General features: G+C 32.5%; 1 protein-coding gene and 1 long non-coding RNA gene across 2 annotated transcripts in view; both read left to right on the top strand.

Moving 5' to 3' along the window:
* The first annotated feature begins 4372 nt into the window (after positions 1-4372).
* On the top strand, positions 4373-5026 carry LOC107451907 (general transcription factor II-I repeat domain-containing protein 2A). Its single transcript, XM_016068140.3, has one exon. The coding sequence runs from the start codon at positions 4373-4375 to the stop codon at positions 5024-5026; it is 654 nt and encodes a 217-aa protein (XP_015923626.3).
* Positions 5027-11130: 6104 nt separating this feature from the next.
* The window catches only part of LOC139427239 (uncharacterized), a 30058-nt gene continuing 17659 nt past the window's right edge, over positions 11131-23529 (top strand). Inside the window, exon 1 of the long non-coding RNA XR_011638379.1 lies at positions 11131-11262. This is a non-coding gene — a long non-coding RNA (uncharacterized lncRNA). The remainder of the gene's footprint in view (positions 11263-23529) is intronic.

Here is a 23529-nt window from a genome sequence, read left to right on the forward strand (position 1 = left end):
CACATCCTTCCAAACACTAAATATATATATATAATCATCAAAAAGGAAATCGCATGTTAATCAGGTTTAAAATGCAGTGTTATTATACATATTTTCACTCATAAACAACAATATAAACTTTGCATATACATACAATATCCAAGAAAGCGATCTGCATACAGTTGTAGAAGAATTTCAAAGCAAAATTTCTGTTTTAAAATCTTTCAATTATCAATGATTTATTAATAAGAGGAATTATAAACATGTTATTCAATTAATCAGCAAATTCGTTAATTGGATACTGCTACGTTAAAGCATATACATTCAAGCAAAATTTAAAAAAAATAGTTATATTTGAACAAATAATAAACAATAAAATATACTGTGCATAACCAGCTTTAACGATTCACCTGTAGCTTTACCCTGCAGCGAAAAGAAATATTCAAATTTTTCTCTCTGATTGCTAAGCCTACAGCAGTAGCTTCTAAGAATATCCTCCAACTTTAATTAAGTTAGATCAGGATCCGTCTTTACAACGAAAATAATAAAATGTAAGCTTGACAATTAAAGCATATTTGATTAAAAGTGATAAAACTAAATTAAAAAATGTCAATCACACTTACCGAATATCGCATAGACTTTTGATTATCAACATACATGCCATTTTCCGACTCTCACGGAACTCTGGGAAGTGAGCTAGTTAATATGAAGTGTACTTTAAACATCCTCAAACTAAGCTTTGGTATAAATAAAATAATTTCATACACCTCAATAAATACCTGACTTTCTTCAGTTAAAATAAAGTAATCTTTTTATGCCTCATGAGTACCTCTTTTGTTACAAGTGTCAGAAAACCAACCTTGTATGCCTTAGAAATCACCTCATCAGTCTGGTTGATAAGAAGTGAATTTAAAACAACCTGAAAATAAGCTTAGGTATAAATAAAATGACTTCATGCACCTCAATAAGTACCTCATTCTCTTTAGGTGAAATGAGGTAAATTTTCTTTATACCTTTTAAATACCTCTTTTGTTCCAAATATCAGAAAAACAATCAAGTGTAAAGTACCAGGTGAACCTGAAAATTTGATATAGAGCCTATATGGACTGAATAGGGGGGAAATGTTGTTTAAATATGAAAATTCCATTATGGGTCTATATTTGTTAAATAACGTAACGTATAAATTTGTTAATAAAAGTTATTGGGGTAATCGGATATTTCTATATAGGGCATTATTGACTAAATAATCGGTATAAGGTATCGGGTGAATTTGACAATTCTATATAGGGCCGATATTGGCTGAATTGCTATTTAATATCGGGTAAATCGGGCAAGTCTATATAGGGCCGATATTGGCTGAATAGTGGCTATAAAATATTCAGTGAGTCTGACAATTATATATAAGGCTGACATTGGCTGAAAAATATCGGGTGAATCGGACAATTCTATATGGAGATAATGTTGTCTGAGTAATAGTTATAAAATTTTGAGTGAATTTGACAGTTCTATAAAAGGTCTATATTGGCTGAATAATAGCTATATAATATCAGGTAAATCGAACAAATTTATATAGGTCCGATATTGGCTGTGTAGTGGCTTTGAAATATTCAGTAAGTTTGATAATAATAAATAGGGTCGATATTGGCAGAATAGTGACTATAAAATATCACGTGAGTCGGACAATTCTATATGGAGCTGATATTGCCTGAATAATGATTATAAAATATTGAATTAAACGGACAATTCTATAAAGAGCTTATATTAGTTGAATAATGTCTATAAAATATCGGATTAGTCTGAGAATTCTATAAAGGGCCAATATTGGTACAATAAAGGTTCTTTAAACCCTTATCGAGCAAAAGAGTTTTTAAAATTGATCCAATGAGGGACAAAGTTATTTTGCTGCTAAGTCTGTTATCAATGCATAAGGCGATGGGGTTCAAATGAGACACGACTTATAGCAAAATGAGACACCACATATCGATCAAAGAAGACACCGCTTATGGCAAAATCTTGTACTCCTGGTATATGCCAACAATGCGTTGAAATATGATTTAAACTATTTTATACAAAAAAGAAAAAAAAAGATGCTACTAAGTTGAAAATAAAAAGAAAATTTTATCATATGTATTTACTTTATGTTGCGTAAAAATGAGATGCCCAAGAATTCTCAAAGAATTTAAAATGAACTATACTAATATTTTATTTATTCTCCAGTTTTTACCTACAATCTTCACGCTGTTTTAAATTATTTAAAATTTAAATTATTAAAAATGCATTCAGTGTGAAAAATTGCTATTTATAAATACGAGGGGGTTCAAAAATAAACTTCTTCTCTAGTGGTCAATTGGGAATCGAATTGCAATGGAGTAATCAAGGTAGCGGTTGAGTGTCAGACATTTTTACACCATTGAGCATCGTTCAACAATAATCAAGTAGATTAATCTGTCTCAATGCCAGGGCAAAACGAAAGCAGGCATCTCAGTCTAAAGCAAGAATTTTGTTACTGGACTTTTTGGAGTTTAGAACCATCACTGCAACACAATATTGTCAAAATTGAAGGAGGCTATTTGGAAAAAAACAGTCCTAATAGCTCACATCTGGTGTACTGTCATTGAATGGCAAGGCGAGACCACACCGGGAGACAGCAAGGCAAAGCAAGACTCTTGGTAGGAAGTTCCTTGACCATCCGCCATACTCTCTGATCTCTATATATTATAGAATATATTATAGAATATATGATGCACAACAACCTAAACAGTAGTAGAAGAACCCAAAAATTCGCTCACTCATCCTAAAGTTAGGATGAGTAGTGTTGATGAGAATGGGCGTGATTGTGCATTGAAAAATTATTTCAAAATTACCGAATCGCTTGAATTAAAAAAAAGAACCGGTTTATAGGTTTTTATGAAATTTTGACATACTTACACTGTTAGAAGAAATTATGGTTCATTTTTATTCATTATAAGAAATGAATTTCAGATGGGTTTTTTTATGTTCTCACTATGAATCAAGAGGTGAATAAGAAATATACAATTTCTGGGATGAGATTTAAAAAAGTTAAATTCTTGGATTGGATAGAACAAATATTTTTCTCTCTCTTTAGATTGGACGGCTTTCCATCTTTGAATTAAGCAGATGTTTCTTTGAACTGAACAAATATTTATTTTGAAAAGATTTAACTTCATTGAAGAGATAAAATTAGCATGATACGAGGCAATTTAATTAAATAATAATTTCGTGGTTATCATAAAATTAATTACGATGGAGAATCCACCGGGCAGAGTGCATCAGCAAGCGTACATTTTTCACTTTTCTGTATAAAGGAATTCTAGAGGTTTATGGTCTGTGTAAAAAGTAAATACGCTGCCCTCGACCATAAAATGAAAATGTTTAATTGAAGAATAACAGCCAAAAGTTTTCGGTCATGTGTAGAATTTTTTTTCTCAGTTTCATTTAATTCCCTTAAAAAAGAAACTTAGAGGTTGTAAACCAGATGGTGGAATTTGATGCAGGACAGCGCCTATTGAATAGTTGGATATGTCTACATGGAAAGCTAATTGTGCTTCAAGGGAAGAATGAAACAAAAGTTGGTGTTTACCAACTGATTTTTCGAATATTCGACAGCTTTAAATAATTCATCCATTCACTGAATAACGATTTTGTCCGATCTCTTATAACCAATAGATATTCCCACAATAACGCTTGTGTGTGAGCTTCGCTTGGTCGATGATAATTTAGTAGCCCTAAATATCATCTAAGACAGTCATGTCAAAGATACGGCCCGCGATCGCAATGTGTCACAGAAAGAAGAATCATGTTTTTTAGAGCTTTTAGACTTCACTAGATTCCTCTACGGAAGTTTTAAAATGCGCGCACTACATTTATGAGTAATTTCACGGGCAGCGCGTGCCTAGACAAGCGAGAGAGCTAGACAGTAACGCCATTTCTTAGCAACAAGCGGAATCTTCCACGCGCTTCGAGTGTAGACTAGAACCTTCCTTATCGGTATGCGGTCGGGGCGACGTGAGTCAGTTGAGTTGAGTAATCGAAACGATACGGTCGGAGAAGGATTTTAGTTGTACTGCGAACTAGTGATTGTGAAGGTATTGTGCATTTGTTAGTGTCGCGAGCGTGCAATATCCATAATTGTTGTGTCGAGTTCCATAATTGTTACGATTTTGGCATAATGGCACAAAAGCGTAAAGTTGATAGTGAGTGCAGAGTTTTTCAGTCTAAATGGGAAATCGCATATTTTTTCATAGAATAGAAAGGTAAGCCACTGTGTTTGATTTGCAATCAAACAGTTGCCGTTTGTAAGGAGTTTAACTTGAAGAGATACTATGATACGAATCATAAATCAAGATTCGATTGTTACACTGAAAAAATAAGAATGGACACATTGTCATCTTTAAAATCTAAACTTCAAGGTCAACAATCGATGTTTACTAAAGCTAATACTGAGAGCGAAGATGCCCTGAAGTCAAGTTTTATTATTGCATTAGAAATCGCGAAGAGATCAAAACCTTTCACTGATGGTGATTTTATTAAAGACTGTATGTTGAAAGTTGCCGATGTTTCATTTCCATTTCAAAAGTCAATAATTCAAAATACTTCGCTGTCAAGAAACACTGTTGCTTCAAGAATAAATGATTTATCTCAAAATTTGGTTCTTCAACTGAAGGAGAAAATTAAGGAATTTACAAACTTTTCACTGGCTGTTGACGAGAGTACTACTGTTGATACAGCTCAACTTGCTGTTTTTATACGAGGTATTAACAGTAACTTTGAAATAACTGAAGAACTATTAAAGTGCGTTCCATTGACAGGTACTACAACAGCAAATGATATTTATTCTGCAATTGAGCATTTGATAGCAGAATATGAACTCGACTGGAATACACTTAGCAGCACAACTACGGATGGTGCTCCTGCAATGGCTGGCAAACATTCGGGCGTTGTAACTAAATTGAAACAGAAAAAATCAGGGAATTTTGAGGGATTTCGCTGTATAATTCATCAGGAATCATTGACATCCAAACATTAAAAAATGGACCATGTCATGCAGCCTATAATTAAAATAGTAAATTTTATAAAGAGCACAGGACTAAATCACCGACAGTTCAGGCAGTTTTTACAATATTTGAACGAAAATTTTTTAGATGTCCCTTATTTCACCGAAGTTCGTTGGCTCAGTCGAGGAGTAGTTTTAGAAAGATTTTTTGCTTTACGCGACCCTATTCAAGCTTTCATGTTAGAAAAAGGCAACCCAATTGATTATGACAATGACTGGTGGATTGATTGTGCCTTTTTGGTAGACATGAATAAACACTTGACTAATCTGAATGTAAAGTTACAGGGTAAAAATCTGATTGTCACTCAAATGTATTCATTTATTCAAGCCTTTGAAACAAAGCTGAGGCTGTGGGAAAATCAGGTAAAAAATCAAACTTTGGATCATTTCCCTCATTTAAAATCATTTGTCACAGTGAACCAAAAAAATTTGATCAATATTCTCAACTTTTGCAAAATCTGATCACGGAATTCAGCAATCGTTTTGAAAACTTCCACAAAATGAATGAAATGGAATTCCCAATTTTCAACAATCCATTCAATTTTGAAGCTTCACAGGCACCAGTTCATTTGCAAATGGAGTTGATCGGACAGCATTTCAATCAGACAGTATTTTGAAAGAAAAATTTAAAGAGATTAACGCTCTTACATTTTATACAAGAGTTTGGATAACTACCCGGAATTAAAAAAGCATGCAGCACGCACGCATTCTGTGCATGTTTGGTAACACCTATTTATGTGAGCAGATGTTTTCCGTCATGAAAATAAATAAGAACTAACATCGCACAAGACTTACGAATAAACATCTCCAATCAATTCTTAGAATAATTACAACAAATATGAAACCGGACATCAATGAGTTTGTCAAAAACAAGAGAAGTCAGGTATCTGGTTCCTCGAGCTCAAAATAATTACCCTCTTTTATAACTTTGATATGATTTTAACAACCCTATATTATATGCCAGGGGTTTCCAACTTACATGAGACCGGGGGCCACAATTAAGAACACAAATCAAATGGCGGGCAACAACTTTATCAAAATTCTTTGTAGGACTCTTTTATGTTTGAAGGAACATTAAATATTACTGTCAGAGTTTTATCAAGTTGTACAAAACAAAAGTATTGAATTACAAATAAAAATAAGTAAATTTTTAAAAATATTTAATTGTTATTAATGATATTCTTAAAAATATTAAATAAATAATAAAAATTCGGGCTACAATAACTTTCAAGTGAGCACCTATGTATTAAACAATTAATGTGCTAATTGTATTAAAACTTACATAGTAGCACACAAAATATTCAACGAGAAAATTGAGGTTTATCTACTGCAACCACCAGAGAATAGATATTTACATTTTAAATTTACAAATGTGTGTTTAAATATTTTCGTACAAAATGAATGGTTTCTAAAAGTTAAATCGGAGAATTTCTTCGAGAAAATTTCTAATACGCACATGCTAAATTATATTCACAAAATACGAAAAAAATGAAATAAAAAAGAGCAACACACACGATTATTTTTATATTTGAATAAATATTTTCTTGGATGCAAGACCTGAAAAATAAATTTCTTTGCACCGTTGGTATGTTAAATTTCACAGAAACGAAGAAATTAGGTTTTTATTAACGAGAAAAGTATTTTAAACCCATATAGATTTTTTACGAAAATTGTCCGCAAAATAATGACAACTAATATATTTCAGTTCGCGGGCCACAAAAAAAGGCTTCGCGGGCCGGATGCGGCCCCCGGGCCGCCAGTTGGAAACCTCTGTTATATACTATACAATTAAATAAATAAAATGTTATAATAATTCAGTACATTTTTTTATTTGAATCTGGCCCGTCCAAACATTCTAATTAATATATGGCCCTCTGCAAAATTGAGTTTGACACCTCTGATCTAAGTTCATTTTCTGTACTTGGTGCTCCAAAGTCTGAAATGGCTTAATCCCATCTTTATTTACTGGATATCCTGGAATAGGAAGCTCGGTTTGCACATATTAATTCGATTGCCATATTCTAAAAAGGCATACTATTGCTAATTACGGAATATGTTATCTGTATTAAATTGTTCTCTATTATGTTCCTTTTATCTCTTCAAAGATGTTAAATTTTTTGACTGATAACCATTGGATAATTGTACAGTCCCCAAAAAAGAAAGATATCACCCAGAATAACTTTCGTTCTAATGATCGGATTTTCACGAACTAAGTGCTAATCTTAATGGTTCCTGGGGATGACCTCAAATATGCTAATTATTTAATACTAATTATTAACTAAGTTGCGAAATCGGATGCAGAAACGTATTTTCTCTGAATAAAATTTTTTTTTAACATATTTGGATTCTTAATCTTAAAAATATAGGGGTAGCCGCAATCAGGAAAATGTGGTCCCCATAGTTTGGTCAGGAGAGATATTTAAAAAATTTATGAAGCAATTCAAAAAAAATTGCATCCACGCATAAAACTCATTTACCCAAAGATGATTTCTTGAAGAAAATAATTTTTAATAATTATTTTTTATTATTTAATTAAATTGAGGATGAAAAAATTTTGAATCATAAGGAATGAATTTTTTATACCATATTAATCTACATATTTTTCAATTGAAAAATCTAAAGTTTCAACTGTTTTCATTTATTAGAAGCAGAGAAAAATTAAAATGAATTATTTTTAAAAAAATAATTTGGCGACAATGAAGAAATAATTAAATGGGGCGATTAATATTAAAATGTGATAAACTTACGAGGAATTTGACGTCAAGCGCGTAGTGTAAAATTTCATTCATATTTTTTTCGCTAATAACCGATTGCTAATTTTTTTATTTTTATTTCTTTTAAACTATAAAATACAATGTTTCCTTTTTAGTCGTTTAATAATTTATTTGCAATTTAGTGAAGAAATTTGAATAAAACATTTTGAATAAAAAACATTCTAAACGAATGTCTAGTTTTATTAAAGCATGCTTCTGATAGAATATGATTATACACCAGATTGTGCTTATTTAACGTGATTATTTTTTATTTTTTAGTTTTTTTTCTCAATAACTGATACAATTTCAATAATATGCATACGTATGCATAGATTTGGAATAATATATTTATCAATTTCTTGAATCTATATTTTATAAATATTAATAAAAATACGTATTCAACATTTTTGAGCATCTCTCACATCATCGCAAATTTCTCAACATCTTATATATCGTCTTAATCTTAAAAGAAATTTTTCAATCATCTGTCCAGGTGTGTTTCGCAGAGCTATTTTAAAAACAATTTAATTAAAATTTAACATTTTTAAAAATCTTATTCTTTACCCTACTACGTATATTATTTCTTCATTAATATACTAATCAAATTTTTCAGTACTTTAATTTAGGTTTTCTTTAAAGTAAAGTTCCTTTTTAAATTATTGTCAAGTTTTTTTTTAAAAATAATTATTGTCTGCTAGCTAAGTGTGAAACCTTGTTAAGAAATTAAAAACATTCCGCTGTTTAAAATTATTTGATGCAAAACAGCTGATTATTTACTAAGCATACTATTTTTTTCGAAAAAAGAATATAAATTATTGATTGTCTTTTTTTCTGTTCTTTTTCGTTTGTTCTTTGTGACTTCAACACGGATTATCTAAAATAGTGTTGATGTTCTAAAAGTCACTACAAAGTGTATAAAGACACCGAACATAAAAAGCTAACGTCGTATGCGTAGCCAAAATTTTTAAGCGTCTCGAAATATCTCAGCATCTTAAATGTCGTCCTAACATCTTAGTTGTGAAATTAAGTTTTTAATTACCTGACCACGTGTGATTCATAGAACTATCCAACTAATTATTTCATTATATCTTTTACTCTTTCTTTATGATACCATGTAGATTTTTTTCCGGATAATATACTAAACTATTTTGTTTAATTTTTAACTTTAGCATGATTCCCAAGATATTATTGTAGTATAATTTGTTATCAGGAAAATGCCTTATTTTGTAAAGCAAGAAATATTAAAAATTGAAATTTGTAAGAAAATTCCGAAGCCGTGCCAATTTTAGAATAATCTGATTTTAAAAAAATGGAATAAAAAATACACAATTTCCGAACTTATTTTGATAAAGAAAACAAAAACGCGGGAAGAAGGCTAACATACTTTTTACAGAAACTGTGAAAACCAATTTTTCCTATATTTCGTCAAAAGAGGATAAGAATGATATTGCTCCAAGGAACCTACTCAATAATTTCGCTATTTCCAGAATGAAATTTGTTTCATCGAAACATATCATTGATTGAAATTCAAAACGAGAAAAAATTAACTTTTATTATTTATTTAAGCTTCATGGTGTTGCAATTTTCACAAACATAAGTTTATTTCAATGTTTTTAAAATGCCACTGAACATTCAGCAGTTCCTTGAGTTATAGAAAAGAGAAATATCGTAAATTATAGAAAACCTTGAGAATGTGCATTAGAAGGGTCTGGTTCATATCATCGACAGGCCATTTCATCGATTAGATCATTTCGTCGACAGGCCGTTTCCTCGACAGGTCGTTTCGTCGACAGGCCATTTCGTCGACAGGGTCATTTCGTCGACAAGTCATTTCGTCTACGGGGTCATTTCTTCGAGAAGTCATTTCGTCGACAGTGTCATTTCGTCGACAGGGTCATTTCATCGACAGGGTCATTTCATCGACAAATAAAATTTGTCCAATTTTTGATTAGTTTAATTGCTGAAATTTTTAACTGATTTTCTGTACAAGATGAAAACACAATTTTCAAACGCTTTCAGACCAGTATTAGCAGAACTTATCGCCAATCAAAATTTTGATTATTTTCGGCTTGAACAAGCCAGGAGACTCAAAACTAAAATGTAGAAAAAAATGAAAATAAAAAATTTATACATATTTAAAATATCAAGTTTGTTAAGTAGCCTAAAAATGAGAAAAAAATTTATAAAAATTTTCACGCATAGCAAAAACCGCAACGGTAAAATTTCACAATAAACTTCTATCAACATTCAAAATTCCACTTTTTTCGTTTTGGTGAAAAAAATTAACATTTCTTTTTCAGTACACTTATCAAACATGATGTTAAAAAACATTTCCGATTACACTTTTTAAAGGACTTTCCTTAGTGCTCGTCTTGAAAATATATTCCTTCGTAATAGCCACTCATACAACTTAGTTTGTTTTTTCCTATATCGATTTTTTTTAAAGAGAAAATATATAAATATTGAAATTTTGTGTAAGAAAATTTCGCTAATATGTCAATAATAACAAAATTAACGATTACTTGCATATGAAAAAAAATCAACTGAGCTTGAAAAAATAAATATATAAACGCAGGGAATATATAAATGTTTGATAAAACAAGAAATAATTTTACTATGTAACTATCTAAAAGATTAGCGTTCTTCGGATTAAATTCTTTGTAATCACCACCATGATCCTGTCGATGGAATGACCCTGTCGACAAAATAACCCTGACGACGAAATGACTTGTCGATGAAATGACCCTGTCGACGAAATGACTTGTCCACGAAATGACCCTGTCGACGAAATGGCCTGTCGACGAAACGACCATGTTCCAGGAACGGTCAGTCGACGAAATGACCTAGTCGATGAAATGGTCTGTCGATGAAAAGGCCTGTAGATGAAGTGATTGTCGATTAAATGAATGCGACCCCATTAGAATTGCTATACAATCTACATTTTATTTTTCAAGCACTTTTTTCTCTTCAGACTTTCTTGCCTAGAAACACTCGATTAAAGCTGTAAAAATGATTATCACTAAAATTTTGTATATAGCTATAATAAGTTATTTTAATTTGATTTTAGTATGAAATCCTCGAATAAATATAGCAAAAACAACGTAATCTAAATAATGTCAGATAAAAAGTTCATGTATAAAAGTTGCACACGACGTTGCCTCGTGACAATTCTCGCGGTCAAACTTGTTAATCTTTTGTTAATTAAACAGTTGATTAAGATCCCGTCGTCTCATCTCGCAATCGAATTATAATGGTCAGTTGAACTTTTAACTTTCTAGAAATTTGTCACAAGATTATGTTTGATTCGTCGACCTTCGGGTGCATGATAAGACCATGAGATCACGTTTAACCCCTTGAAATAAAATGTATAAATAAACTCCATAAAAAGAGGAAAGAGGCAGAATGCAAAGAATTCAGTCCGACTCCAAGCGAAACTCTCTATACGAGCAGCTATGGGTAAGTGTGGTCCTCCTCCTCCTCCTCCTTATATAATAGTATAATGATTAAGTAATAAATATAATTATAAATTATAATTATAATTACCCGTCACATTATGGTGCCTTTAGAAAAAAAATTTTCTTTGCTAATGGATAGGGAGTTTACTATTTTAATATTTTTGAGTGAATTCTTTTATTTCGTTTTCAAATCCTTGTGTTATAATAGTGTTATTTAATTCTTTTATGTTCTCCGTTTTTTATGTAAAATGGTATTTACTGTTAAGATTCTTTCATTTTTTAAATAAATAATATACATATATAAGAATTTTTAAAAAAATATCCGATCCCCCAAGCCCAAGATCGCTGGATATCAGAATTTAGAAAATATATTCGATGGAGAGTTATTTTCAAATGTTAAATATTTTTTTAAGAGGTTGGTGAAATCGTGGAATGGAAGGATGCGGAACATATTGCCGTAATGAAAAGTAAATTAAAAGGTCCTGCGTTACACTTTTTCATAGAAGACCCTGAACTCATTCATGAAAAAGAAATTGGCAACATAAAAATAAAATTCACAAAATTTTTTGAAAGCGAAACAGCACTTCCCCATCGTCAGCAGCAATTTTCAAACTGTAAACAAAATCCGGGTGAATCCGTTCGCAGTTTCTCGACAAGGGTATCAAACTTAACTATAAATTATTTCGAGATAGAAAATTCATCGAAGGAAGATGCGGGTCCTATAGTCGACCAAGCAAAACTGGCAAAATTTTTGGAGGATTTGCAAACACCCCTTAAGCGGTTAGCCCTAAGCAGAAACCCAAATACGCTCGATGAAGCTGTTGAAAGTGCGCTATTGGATGAAATAAATGAATTTGAAATTCACTTGTGATTCAGAAAGCTGTAATAATGTTGCGACGGAATCAGAAACGGGACTCGAAAGAAAAATGACCGAGTTTCTTAATAAGCAGACCGAAATTTCAAATGCGATGATAAGCAATCTCGAGAAACAAATTGAGAAAATAAATATAAGAGGACAAAATCCAGATTTCCACCAACAAATGCCACAAAGAAATCAAAAGTGTATCCACTGCGGTCGTCAAAATCATGCATCCGATCAATGTTGGTTTCAACGTAATCAAAACATTCGAGGTGTTAGGCGCAGATTTTCAGATAATCAACGTACCTCTTTTCATAGGGATAATAATAATTACAGGCGACACGAATACAATAATGCACCTAACACCACTCGCGGCATTCAATCGAGGTCAATGACCCATCCCACACCGTCTGCAGATAACAGACAGACTTTTCCAAAGCAACGTTATTTAAACTTTCAGAGGGAACGATAAAATCCCCACAGTTCTCTCAAAATTTAAGGGGTTACAATGATACAAACTTATCAATTAGGAAAACATTGCGCATTACCAATAATCCAATTAAAAGTAGGAAATTTAAAATTTTATGCTATTTTGGACTCCGGAGCAAGTGTATCTCTTATAAGCAATAAAGCATTTTGAAAAATACCTTCCGAATTAATCACATTTAATAGCTTTAATTCTAATATCAAAATTACTACTTTAACTGGAAATGAAATAAAGTCCAATGGTAATGTTACCTAATCACTCTTAATTACAGACAAAGTTTTTGCAGCATAATTTTACAGTCACTAAGTCAGATCTTTTGCTCAGGACTACGATATAATTTTAGGTTTCGAATTTCTTTCATCATTTCAGTGTAAAATAAACGTTGACGATAAAATGGTAACTTTTAGTGATTCATCCTCTTAAATACATAAATTTGGAGTGCATAAAATGAATGTATTATTAATGAAAACTACTGGTAAACTTGTGAAAAAGATTAAACTTAAACCAAACGAATCAGCCGTAATTAAAATTAAATCTAATCATAATATTCAACCAGGAAGCTCTGTGTTATTGACATCTAATCTAAATTGCAACGTTGAAGTGCATAAATCTCTGTGCATGGTTGATAAAAATGGACAAATCCCGTTAGCAATAAATAACCTCTCAAAAACAAATTTGCATTTAAATAAAAATATGAAAATTGCTCACATAAATACTGAAATTAAAGTTAACAAAAATGAATTTATGGCTGATATTAGGAGAAAAGAATCAAAGTTAGAAGATTTTGATATGACTGGAGCTCCAAACGAAGCAAAACAGAAATTATCAAATTTGATTTTCGAAAATGCTGACATATTTAGCACTTCCTTAAAAACAATAGGAAATGCACATTAGAAGCTCCTCCAATAGAATAGTTGACCTTTCCCGGTTACAGTATCCTTGTGTGACACACTTAAATGTCAAATTTCAGACTTAGAAAATTCAGGCATAATTGAAAAAACAAACAGCAGATATAGTTTTCCTTTAATTTTAGTTCGAAAGAAAGAAGAGAACCAGTGGCGTTTAGTAATAGATTATCGTAAACTGAATCAAATTACAATTTCTTCAACTTATAAGTTACCTTTAATCTCCGATATTTTAAACTCCTTGCGAGGCGCAAATTATTTTAGTACCTTAGATGCCAATTCTAGTTTGCATCAAATTAAACTGCGCGAGTAAGACAAATATTTAACTGCTTTTTCAAGCCCCCCCCCCCACAGACACACACACATTTAACCCCGCGCCTATGCCCCTAAAAGGGCATTTATCGGTTAATGGTTAAGGTTGGAAGACGAGACAGAAAAAAAAGAGAGGAAAAATAGCAAATCGAAACAAAAAAGAGAAGAAAATAAAAAGAAATATGAAAAAAAAACGATTGTTCTATTTGTTAGGGCATTTGATTAAAAAGTATCCAGAGCTAATTGGCCAAGTTTAGTTGTGGTTGCTGCTCAACTTTGCATAATTTGTTATTTTTTCATGAAAATTATTTCAGGATTTCCTCGTATTCTTCTAGAAAATTAATGAGGTTTGTTGCCTTCTGTCTCAAGGATCTCTTCCAAGCTATGAGGAATTCTAGCTTTGGTTGTTTAAAACTGTAGGATGTGGTAAGCGGACATTCTATTGCATAATGCCACACTGTTCCTACTCCTCCACAGGCGTATTGTCAGTTGCCAGGCAGAATCGCTTTAGATATGCTTTAAAGGGGCCATGCTCTGTAAAGAAGAGGATTAGCTGTCCATTCCATTCCAAAGGTTTAAATGAGACATTTGGTAAAATTTCTCTGATTAATGTTCCTGATTTTGATTTGTGATGATGCCAGTAGTGTTGCCAGTCCTTTTTAATTTGTGTTTCAGCTTTAAGCTTAATGAATGAGTGTGGAACTTTGACGTTGAAAAATTGACCCGTATTAATTGCCTCTTTAGCTAAATTATCAGCTTGTTCGTTTCCATCGTTGTTATTATGTGCTTTAATCCAAGAGATTTGAAGGCCATTAGTATTATTAAGTAGATTCTTTTTCAAGCCCATATGGCAACTTCCAATATAAATATTTAAGTTTTGGAACGAAAAATTCAGCTCAAATTTTTCAAGAAACAGCTGACAAAGTCCTTAATGGACTACAGTCCGAAAACATATCAGCTTACATAGATGACGTAATTGTACCCTCACATTCAATCTCCGACTCCATCCGTAAACTACAACTTGTTTTTGAGCATTTTCGCCAGTTTTAACTTTAAATCCAAAAATGTGTAAATTCCTTCAAACAAGTATCCGATATCTAGGACATATAGTAGATAAGGAAGGTTTAAAATCCCCTCCTGATAACCTTCATAACATAAAAATTTTTCCAATCCCCAATACGTTACGCAAACTGAGGCGTTTTCTTGGATTAGCTAATTATTATCGAGATTTTATTTCAAATTTTTCTGAAATTCTAACACCTTTAACGGAGTTAACTAAAAATAGACATGAGTTTCAATGGAACTCTTTCGCACAAAAAGCATTTGATCTAATTAAAACAAAATTGATGTCAGACGTCATGCTTAAACATCCTAACTTCGATGATATGTTTTACCTAAATACGGATGCGTCATCTATTGCGGTAGGTGCAGCCATCCTACAAAAAGATAAAAATGGAATTCTACGTCCAATTAGTTATTTTTCCTATAAATTAAAACTTCATGAGAGAAAATGGCCATCCATGCATCTTGAAGCTTATGCTACTTTGCTGGCTATTAGAGATTTTAAGATTTTTCTCTACAGTAGAAAATTTAGAATATTATCTGATTGCGAATCTTTAAACTATTTGTTAAAATTAAATTCCCCAGCTAGTAAACTTTCGCGTTGGTTATTAGAACTTTCCAATTATGACTTTGATTTCAAGCGCATAAAAGGTTCGCAAATTTTTTTTATCAGATCTCTTATCAAGAGATATTTTGTTGTTGTTGTTAATTTACGTCGCACTGGAGCTTCACAATGGGCTATTGGCGACGGTCTGGGAAACATCCCGGAGGATGATCCAAAGGCATGCCATCACAATTTTGATCCTCTGCGGAGGGGATGGCACCCCCGCTTCGGTAGCCCGACGACCTGCGCGCGAAGTCGAGCACTTTACGGTAGCACAGTTTAACGAGGACCAATACCGCACACCCTCGGTCCCTACGCAGACTGATCCAAGTGGTCACCCACCCGCACACTGACCGTAGCCAGTGATGCTTGACTTCGGTGATCTGCTGGGAACCGTGTCTTAACGATCAGTCCACTGCGGGACTATCAAGAGATATAAACTCATGTTTGTGAAAATTGCAACACCATGAAGGACTTACGCGAGTAAGCTGAAATTTTCAGGAAATGCAAAGTAGAGCATAATATGCGAATGATTAGAATTTCAGACCCGTATCTCATGCGTATGCTGAGCAGCGCCCTCTGAACGGTGGACGGATCCGAATAAATAGACGGCTGTAGCGAGGCGTGTATGGTTATCGGTGGTTATCTGCTAGTGGCAAACGTTAGCTCAGGCGTTACTTATGCCTCTTCGACGAAAGAGAGCGAGATTTCAACAACTTACGGAGTTTGAAAGGGGGGAGAATTATCGGCCTTCGTAAAGCTGGATTGTCTCATCGTGCAGTAGCTGCTCGTGTGCAGCGTAGTAGCAGCACAGTGATGCGTGTTTGGAAGCAGTGGACGGACGAGTGTCAGACAACTCGGAAATTCGGGAGTGGACCCCGAAATGTCACGTCAGCTCGCGATGATAGACACCTGGTCCGCATGGTGCTGACAGACCGTACGGCTCCCTCTAGACAACTGGCAGCACAGTGGTCCATAGCTACAGGTGTTTCATTGTGTGCTTCAGCAATTCGTAGACGTCAACTGCAGCGTGGACTGTGCGCAAGGACTCCTTTATACAGGATCACCCTCACGCTAAACCATAGCCGCCTGCGGCTACAATGGGCCAATCAGCATAAGGACTGGTGTGCTGATTGGCTGCATATCGTGTTTTCTGACGAATACCCGCTTTAATTTGTGGTACCATAATGGCCGCATTCGTGTCAGACGCTATGCCTGTGAACGCCACCTTCCGGAGTGCATTATCGAACGCCACAGTGGACGAACACCCGGAGTTATGGTCTGGGGTGCCATAGCATATCATGGACGATCTCAATTGCTACGAATTGTGGGTAATCTGAACAACAACCGGTACATCAGTGAAGTTTTACAGCCCCAAGCTGTTCCCTTCCTTCAAGCCTTGCCAGGCGCTGTATTTCAACAAGACAATGCCCGCCCTCATATTGCTAGGACTGTTCAATCCTTCCTTGCATTGCGGCAGGTACAGCTTCTTCCTTGGCCTGCGTATTCCCCAGATACGTCACCGATTGAACATGTGTGTCATTTCGTTGGTCGGTGCCTCGCTCGTGATCCTCGTCCTGTTGCTTCTACAGACGAACTTTGGGTACGCATACAAACTATATGGAATGCTCTTCCTCAGACAGACATTCAAAATTTGCTTGACTCCATGCCACGTCGTGTAGCAGCGCTTATTGCGGTGCGTGGTGGCTACACAAAATACTGATTTTCGTCTCTTGTTATTATTTGTTTGCTTTGAAAGTTTAATCATTTATTTGTACCACTACCACTCAACCGTGTAGTAAATTTTATTCAATTATGACGATTCCTTCATGGTGTTGCAATTTTCACAAACAGGAGTTTAGAAGAAACAATAAATGTTGTAAAAGTTGATGTACCTGACATAGACAAAATCAAATATGAACAAAGAGCAAACTCAATTTCAAGTCCTATCATTGACTATTTGGAAGGTAAAAGTGTTAATTGTAAATCGCAATGCGATAATTATTTTTTGAGCAATAGATTACTTAAAAGAATTACCAATAGGAACAAACGTGCACCACGAAATGAATATTTTGAACAAATTGTGACACCAAAAAGCTTAGTACCTCATGTATTAGAAGTGCAGACCGAAACAGTACATTTTGCATTTTCAAAAAATTACCGTACTTTAAAAGAAAAATATTACTGGGCAGGTTTGTACAATGATATTAAAAAATTTTCCAACTCATATAAATTATGCATTGAACGAAAAGGTTTTCCAATAACTAAATCACCTCTTCAAAATTTTGTGACACCCTCTCAGCCAATGGAACTCGTGAGCTTAGATATTTTAGAACCATTGCCAATGTCCATGTCAGGAAATAAACATGTATTGACAATTATCAACCACTTTACTAAATATAGCATTCTTTACGCTTTAAAAGATATTACAGCTCAAACAATCGCTAACAAACTTAAGAAATTTATCATAATTCTTGGCATTCCTAATGCCATACTAACAGGTCTAGGGATAAATTTTCAAAGTAATCTTTTCAATGAACTTTCACGCCAATTACAAATTCATAAATTAAAAACTACACCTTACAGACCTCAAACTAACTCTCAATCGGAAAGATTAAATTTAAGTATTGAATAAAGTTTAACTTGCCTGTCGGAAAAGACAACTGATTGGGACACATATTTAGATTATTATAACTTCATTTACAATAATTCTTATCATGATACTACTCACGAAAAACCTTCATTTCTTATGTTTAATCGAGATCTTAACTTACCTTTTCATATATTAGAAGAAAAACCCCCAAATTCACAATTTTCCATGTGAAAATTACATAGAGGATAAATTATCTGAAATGCAGTTTGTTTATCGTAATGTTTATAAGAATCTCGAAATGTCTGCCAAAAAACAGACTCGACTTCGTGAAAATATTGCGCAAGAAAAATCATTTCATTTAGGACAAAAAGTGTACCTTTTTACACCACGTACTAATCAATCTACTGGAAGGGCATTTGCAAAGAAGTTTTCAGGCCCTTATCGAATAGTAGAAAAACATTCAGATTTAAATTACTCAATAGTCGATACTAATAAACCCCGTGCAAAACCTTTAAGATGTCATGCTCATAGATTATTTCCCTTTGTTGAAAGACGAGCTGATTTGATTTTACCTTCTCTTAATCATCAAGCTCAGCCTACATCAAATATAGAGAATTCAAGTAGTCAAATAGCTACTAAATACTAATTCGTATTTGTTTTATGAGGAGAGTGAAACTGATGATTACATTCCCCCTTATCACCATCCACAAAAATGTCCTGCAAACAATGCCTCCTCCACAGAGGTACAAAGGACTTTACCAACGTAGATAACAAACAATAATACACCTAACTGCGCAGCCGCAGACATCAGAAACAACACCGCTCCTGCAAATAATCCAACTCATAGCCGATATGATTTACGGCAGCGAGCAATTAAGACTGATGAAACCAAGTCAGTTTGTCAAAAAACTTCGATTACGGATAGATTTCTGAATTGGGCAATCGCCGGAGATAAGTATCAAGCGGACAAGAATATTGTTGACAAGATGTGGAATGCACTCGCTGTAAAACTAATGGACCTACAAACAAAACATGATACTACTACAAATACGCTATTTCACAAACCTCAGAAAACACGAATATATTATCGTTCATATTGATTTAATGAAAAAAAAAATTTTTTTTTCCTCTCAAAATATTTCTCAAAAAAAAAATATTTAAATAAAATGCACAAAATTAAATTTAAAGTTATAGTGGATAACAATAATAATAATTTTTTTTCTATGTAACTTGAAAGAACTTTTCTCCGTGTAAGAAAATGATGATATTTTACTGTTCAAGGAGATGTGTTACGCTGGCGTAAAACAACTTCTTGAGCATTTCCCGAAATTATCATAGGTATTTAAAGCAAATTATTAATATTTTTTTTTCAAAAAAAAAAAAAAAAACGAAGGAAATCAATTGAGCAGATATTTTTTTTAATAATTTTATACCTCAGTTTTTTTTAATTTTAAATTTTTATTTCTTCTCTGTTTTTCTTGATTATTAGAACTAAATTTTTATTTTCATAAATTTTATAGTTTCCTTGTTATGTTACACATATAAAATCACCCAAAATATTGAGACAGTAGTTTCTCCTTATCCAGCATTCGGACGGAAACAACTTAAAAGAAACCCTAACTTTTTACTACATATCAATACTCTTTATTCTAAAATAAAATGTAAATTTAAAAAAAAAATTTTTTTTTAACACAACGCACTTTTCCATTATAGAATCATACCTTTAATAAATAAGTAAATGAAAGAAGAAAAAAAAGAATACATAACATAACATAATTTAATTAAATAAGGACACCACACTTTCTATCCCTTATTATAGGAATAATCCTTCTTTTCCTACTTTGGAGAACAGATTTCAGCTGTTAAAATATGCCAGAGAGATACTTCAGCTGGATATTCATGCACAGAAGCATCGCAAAATCTTACAGACCAAATGGATTTCCCAGAAAACGCATGCCACCTTGTAAATTGCAATGGATGAGCCCTAGGGCTAAAAACTTTTATCTGGTCAGAGGATCAACTTTTCGTCCTGACAATATTCCACGAAAAGCCATCTTCACGTGCTGGGAATGCTTCAAACTTCCAATGCCATGACAGTTCCAACAAGCGTTTTCGACACATCAATACCATGTGATTGTGCCCAAAACTGCACGGGATGCCAAGAATTCTGCCAGTTGAAAACATGTGATTTAAATTCAGCTTGTGAATGCAACGTTCAGCACTTACAATATGATTTGCAACATTCCTCGGATTTACTATTCCTTACAAACCCAACCCTGATATCCGTTCATATATGTCTACATAGCGTACCAGTGCGCCATCACCGACGTCAGTTATTAGAGTATGAAGCCGCGTCATTCACGCAAAATAGCATGACTTTACTCTTCAATGACCCCATATTGACAGTTCCAGAAGATGGTAAATTAATTGCAAGAGCTGCAGGCGATGAAATTGTTTTAAATATCCATAATGATCACAATGTTATACTACCAGTGGAGTTGGTAGCCTTTAAGATAAAACTCACGCTAATTTTCATTACTACATCTGGTAAAGCAATCCATGGTGAGGTATTGCTAGAGGGCAAAGAAATATGCCAAGCATCACAGTGTTTTTTTGTTGGACCTTTTTCCAACAAATCCAATGTTGGCCATCATATATAGCGTATGGCATATATTCTATTCTTGTTTTATTTACCCTAGTGCTTTTAATTTTCTAAACTTAGCATGTAAAGGACTCATTTCAGTGATAAAGGTGATCATTTTGCTACTGCGTAATTTGACCAGAATTGCAAAGTCATTCCTACGCTTTTTCATACTGGGTGGAGCAGTCATTGGAACAGGGATAAGAAGACAATTTAATGACTTTCATAACAAGTTTTTTGATTTAAAAAAAATAATAATAACCTTTTTTTAAAAAAAGAGAAATCATTTAAATCAAATAATTTTCTGTTTATATATAGATTTTTACTTTAAATATATCTGAATGAAAAAAATAGTAAACTTTCCAATAAAAATCTTTCTAATCTTGAATGTAATTTACCAATTTGAGTCTACGTTACCTTAAATAAACATATGTGACAATTTTTAAATGCTTTCTTAATATTACTGTTCTGTAAGAGTTTATTTAATGCCAATTTATGTGAGTAAATTTAAAATTAAGTCATAATATCTCTAAAAATTCTTAAAATAAATCGGTCTATCTGCAACTCTATGTCCCGATAGTTTTTAAAATTATTTTAAAAAATGTAAATGTTAAATGAGTTAAGATCAAAAGTTGTTTTTTTTTTTTTTTTTTTTTTTTTTTTTTTTTTTTTTTTTTTTTTTTTTTTTTTGATTTTTTTGAGAGAGAGAGAAACCTTGTTAAACAATATATTGTACTTGCTACAATCATTTGCGTAAATGAGAAGTGCTTTTCACAATTTCAGTTTATTTTTAGAATTTTTTTTCAGTTATTATTGTAACCAAATTTTTTATTGTATGTATGTAGTTTATTTTTATTAATGATTCTAATATTTCCAAAATACAATGTTTACATAAAAGAGCATTATTTAGAAATGTTTGAAAATATTTTAAATTCATGTAAAATATTATCAATGTAAATTATTTTATTTAATGCTGCATTATAAGCACTGTTCTGCTTAAAGCTCCATTGTGTTAAAATAAATCTTAAAAAAAATCTTTGCTTATTCTTTTTAATTAAATCATTCATAATAAAACATCTTTTCGTCACTTTTTATCAATGTAAACAGCCCATTTGATATTTTTAGTCCTTTTCATCATTTCCACTAATTTCAAATTTTTTTTTTGAAAAAATATATCCTGCTTTTTTTTAATGTAATTTGAAAGTTTGAATGAACAAATGTTGTAAATTGAATACTGTAAATTAATGATATTAAAAAATGGCTAAGTATTATATTTTCATATGTGCTCACAAACTAAGGGGAACTCATTCTTTTACATATATTATTAATTTAAAAATTTGACTTCTAATTTTTCTTTGCATGTTAAATTAAAATATAAAGTAAGGAATAAGCATATTCAAAAATGTCAAATTTTTTTTTTTATGTTCATGGAAGGAAAATTGATATTCTTTAATTATTAATTGATAATATTAAGTAACGGCTGAAAAATTCCTTTGATTGTGCTCAATAGTAGCTTAATTAATTTTAATTTCGATCTTTAAGTATCATTTAAATCTTTGTTTTCAGTAAACTTAGTTTGAACGAAAAACATGGTTTTCTATTTTTTTAACTAATTTTTTTTTCTAATCCTGTTTTTAAGTTGCACCATAAGATTTGTGTACGAGGCTTTGGTGGCAGTGCTTTGTGGTACTGTGCCACAGGGACAAGGAACAAGGTTTACTCAGCCTTTCATCCCTTCGGTGGGTCGACAAAATAAGTACCTAGCATGTTTGGGAACTAAGCACTAGGGGTTCCACCTTCGAATGATCACCTAACTGGAACATCTGCTCTCGGACCCCCAGTCAAATAAAAGATAGAAAAAACGGTGCTTTGTCAAAAAAAAAGAAAAGAAAAGAAAAAAAAAAGAAGAAGAAAAAGAAAAATGAGAAACTGGGATAGGCACCGTAGGCTTTTGCTCTCCTTGAGTTGTTAAGCCACTTACTGAGTTTTAGTATCTATATATGCGAGTGTATATATATATGGTTTGTTATAATACAAAATGCACAGCATTTTTAACTATTTCTTATTTTCAATTTTCGTTTTTTAAAATGGTCAGTTACTAACATATATGGCAGTACTTTTACTTTCGTTACTTGTACCGCCGGTACAAGTAAAAAGTACGTACTTTTACTTGTACTTCGTTACTTTTTAAATTTAGTATTTTTACTTGTACTTTCGTTACTTTTTTTGGGAAAAAGTACAAGTATTTGTAACGGAAATGTTGAATGAAATCGTTACTTTTTTCTAAAACTCGGTAAGCTTTCTAAAAGAAAAAAAAAGAAGAAAAAAAATGCTGTCAAAATGCGATTATTTTGCAAAATGAATAAAAATATTAATTTAGAAGTTATTTTTATTCATTTTCGAGTTTTATGCATTTGTTCAATACATTTTAAATAAAAAAAAATGTTGGATTTTGTTATTACGTTTTTCAATTTTCTTTTTGGACTCACTAATAATACATTTTTGTCTTAGTACATTTTTTACTAAATGCATTTTTACCTAGTACATGTTTTACTAAAACTATGTTTATGCCCGACCTTGTCAAACAACGCCCAGTCAAATCTCTAAGAACTTCGGAACTATTTGTGCTACTGAAAACTATTATAATTACTATTTTAACTCTTGAAAACTCGAAGGTATTAATTTAGCCGCAGATACTAAAATTCGTTTACAAATTTTAATTATTCCGTTTGGCAGAAATGTTCGGAAAATGATTTTCTCGCATGACTTCAGCATTAGCCATTGTTACAAATAAAACTGTAGACT

The sequence above is a fragment of the Parasteatoda tepidariorum genome, chromosome X2 (assembly GCF_043381705.1).
Source record: "Parasteatoda tepidariorum isolate YZ-2023 chromosome X2, CAS_Ptep_4.0, whole genome shotgun sequence".
Lineage (NCBI taxonomy): Eukaryota > Metazoa > Arthropoda > Arachnida > Araneae > Theridiidae > Parasteatoda > Parasteatoda tepidariorum.

What these genes read in the sequence shown, in the direction of transcription:
- LOC107451907 (XM_016068140.3), top strand. Translation starts at nt 4,373, where the DNA reads ATGGACACATTGTCATCTTTAAAATCTAAACTTCAAGGTCAACAATCG.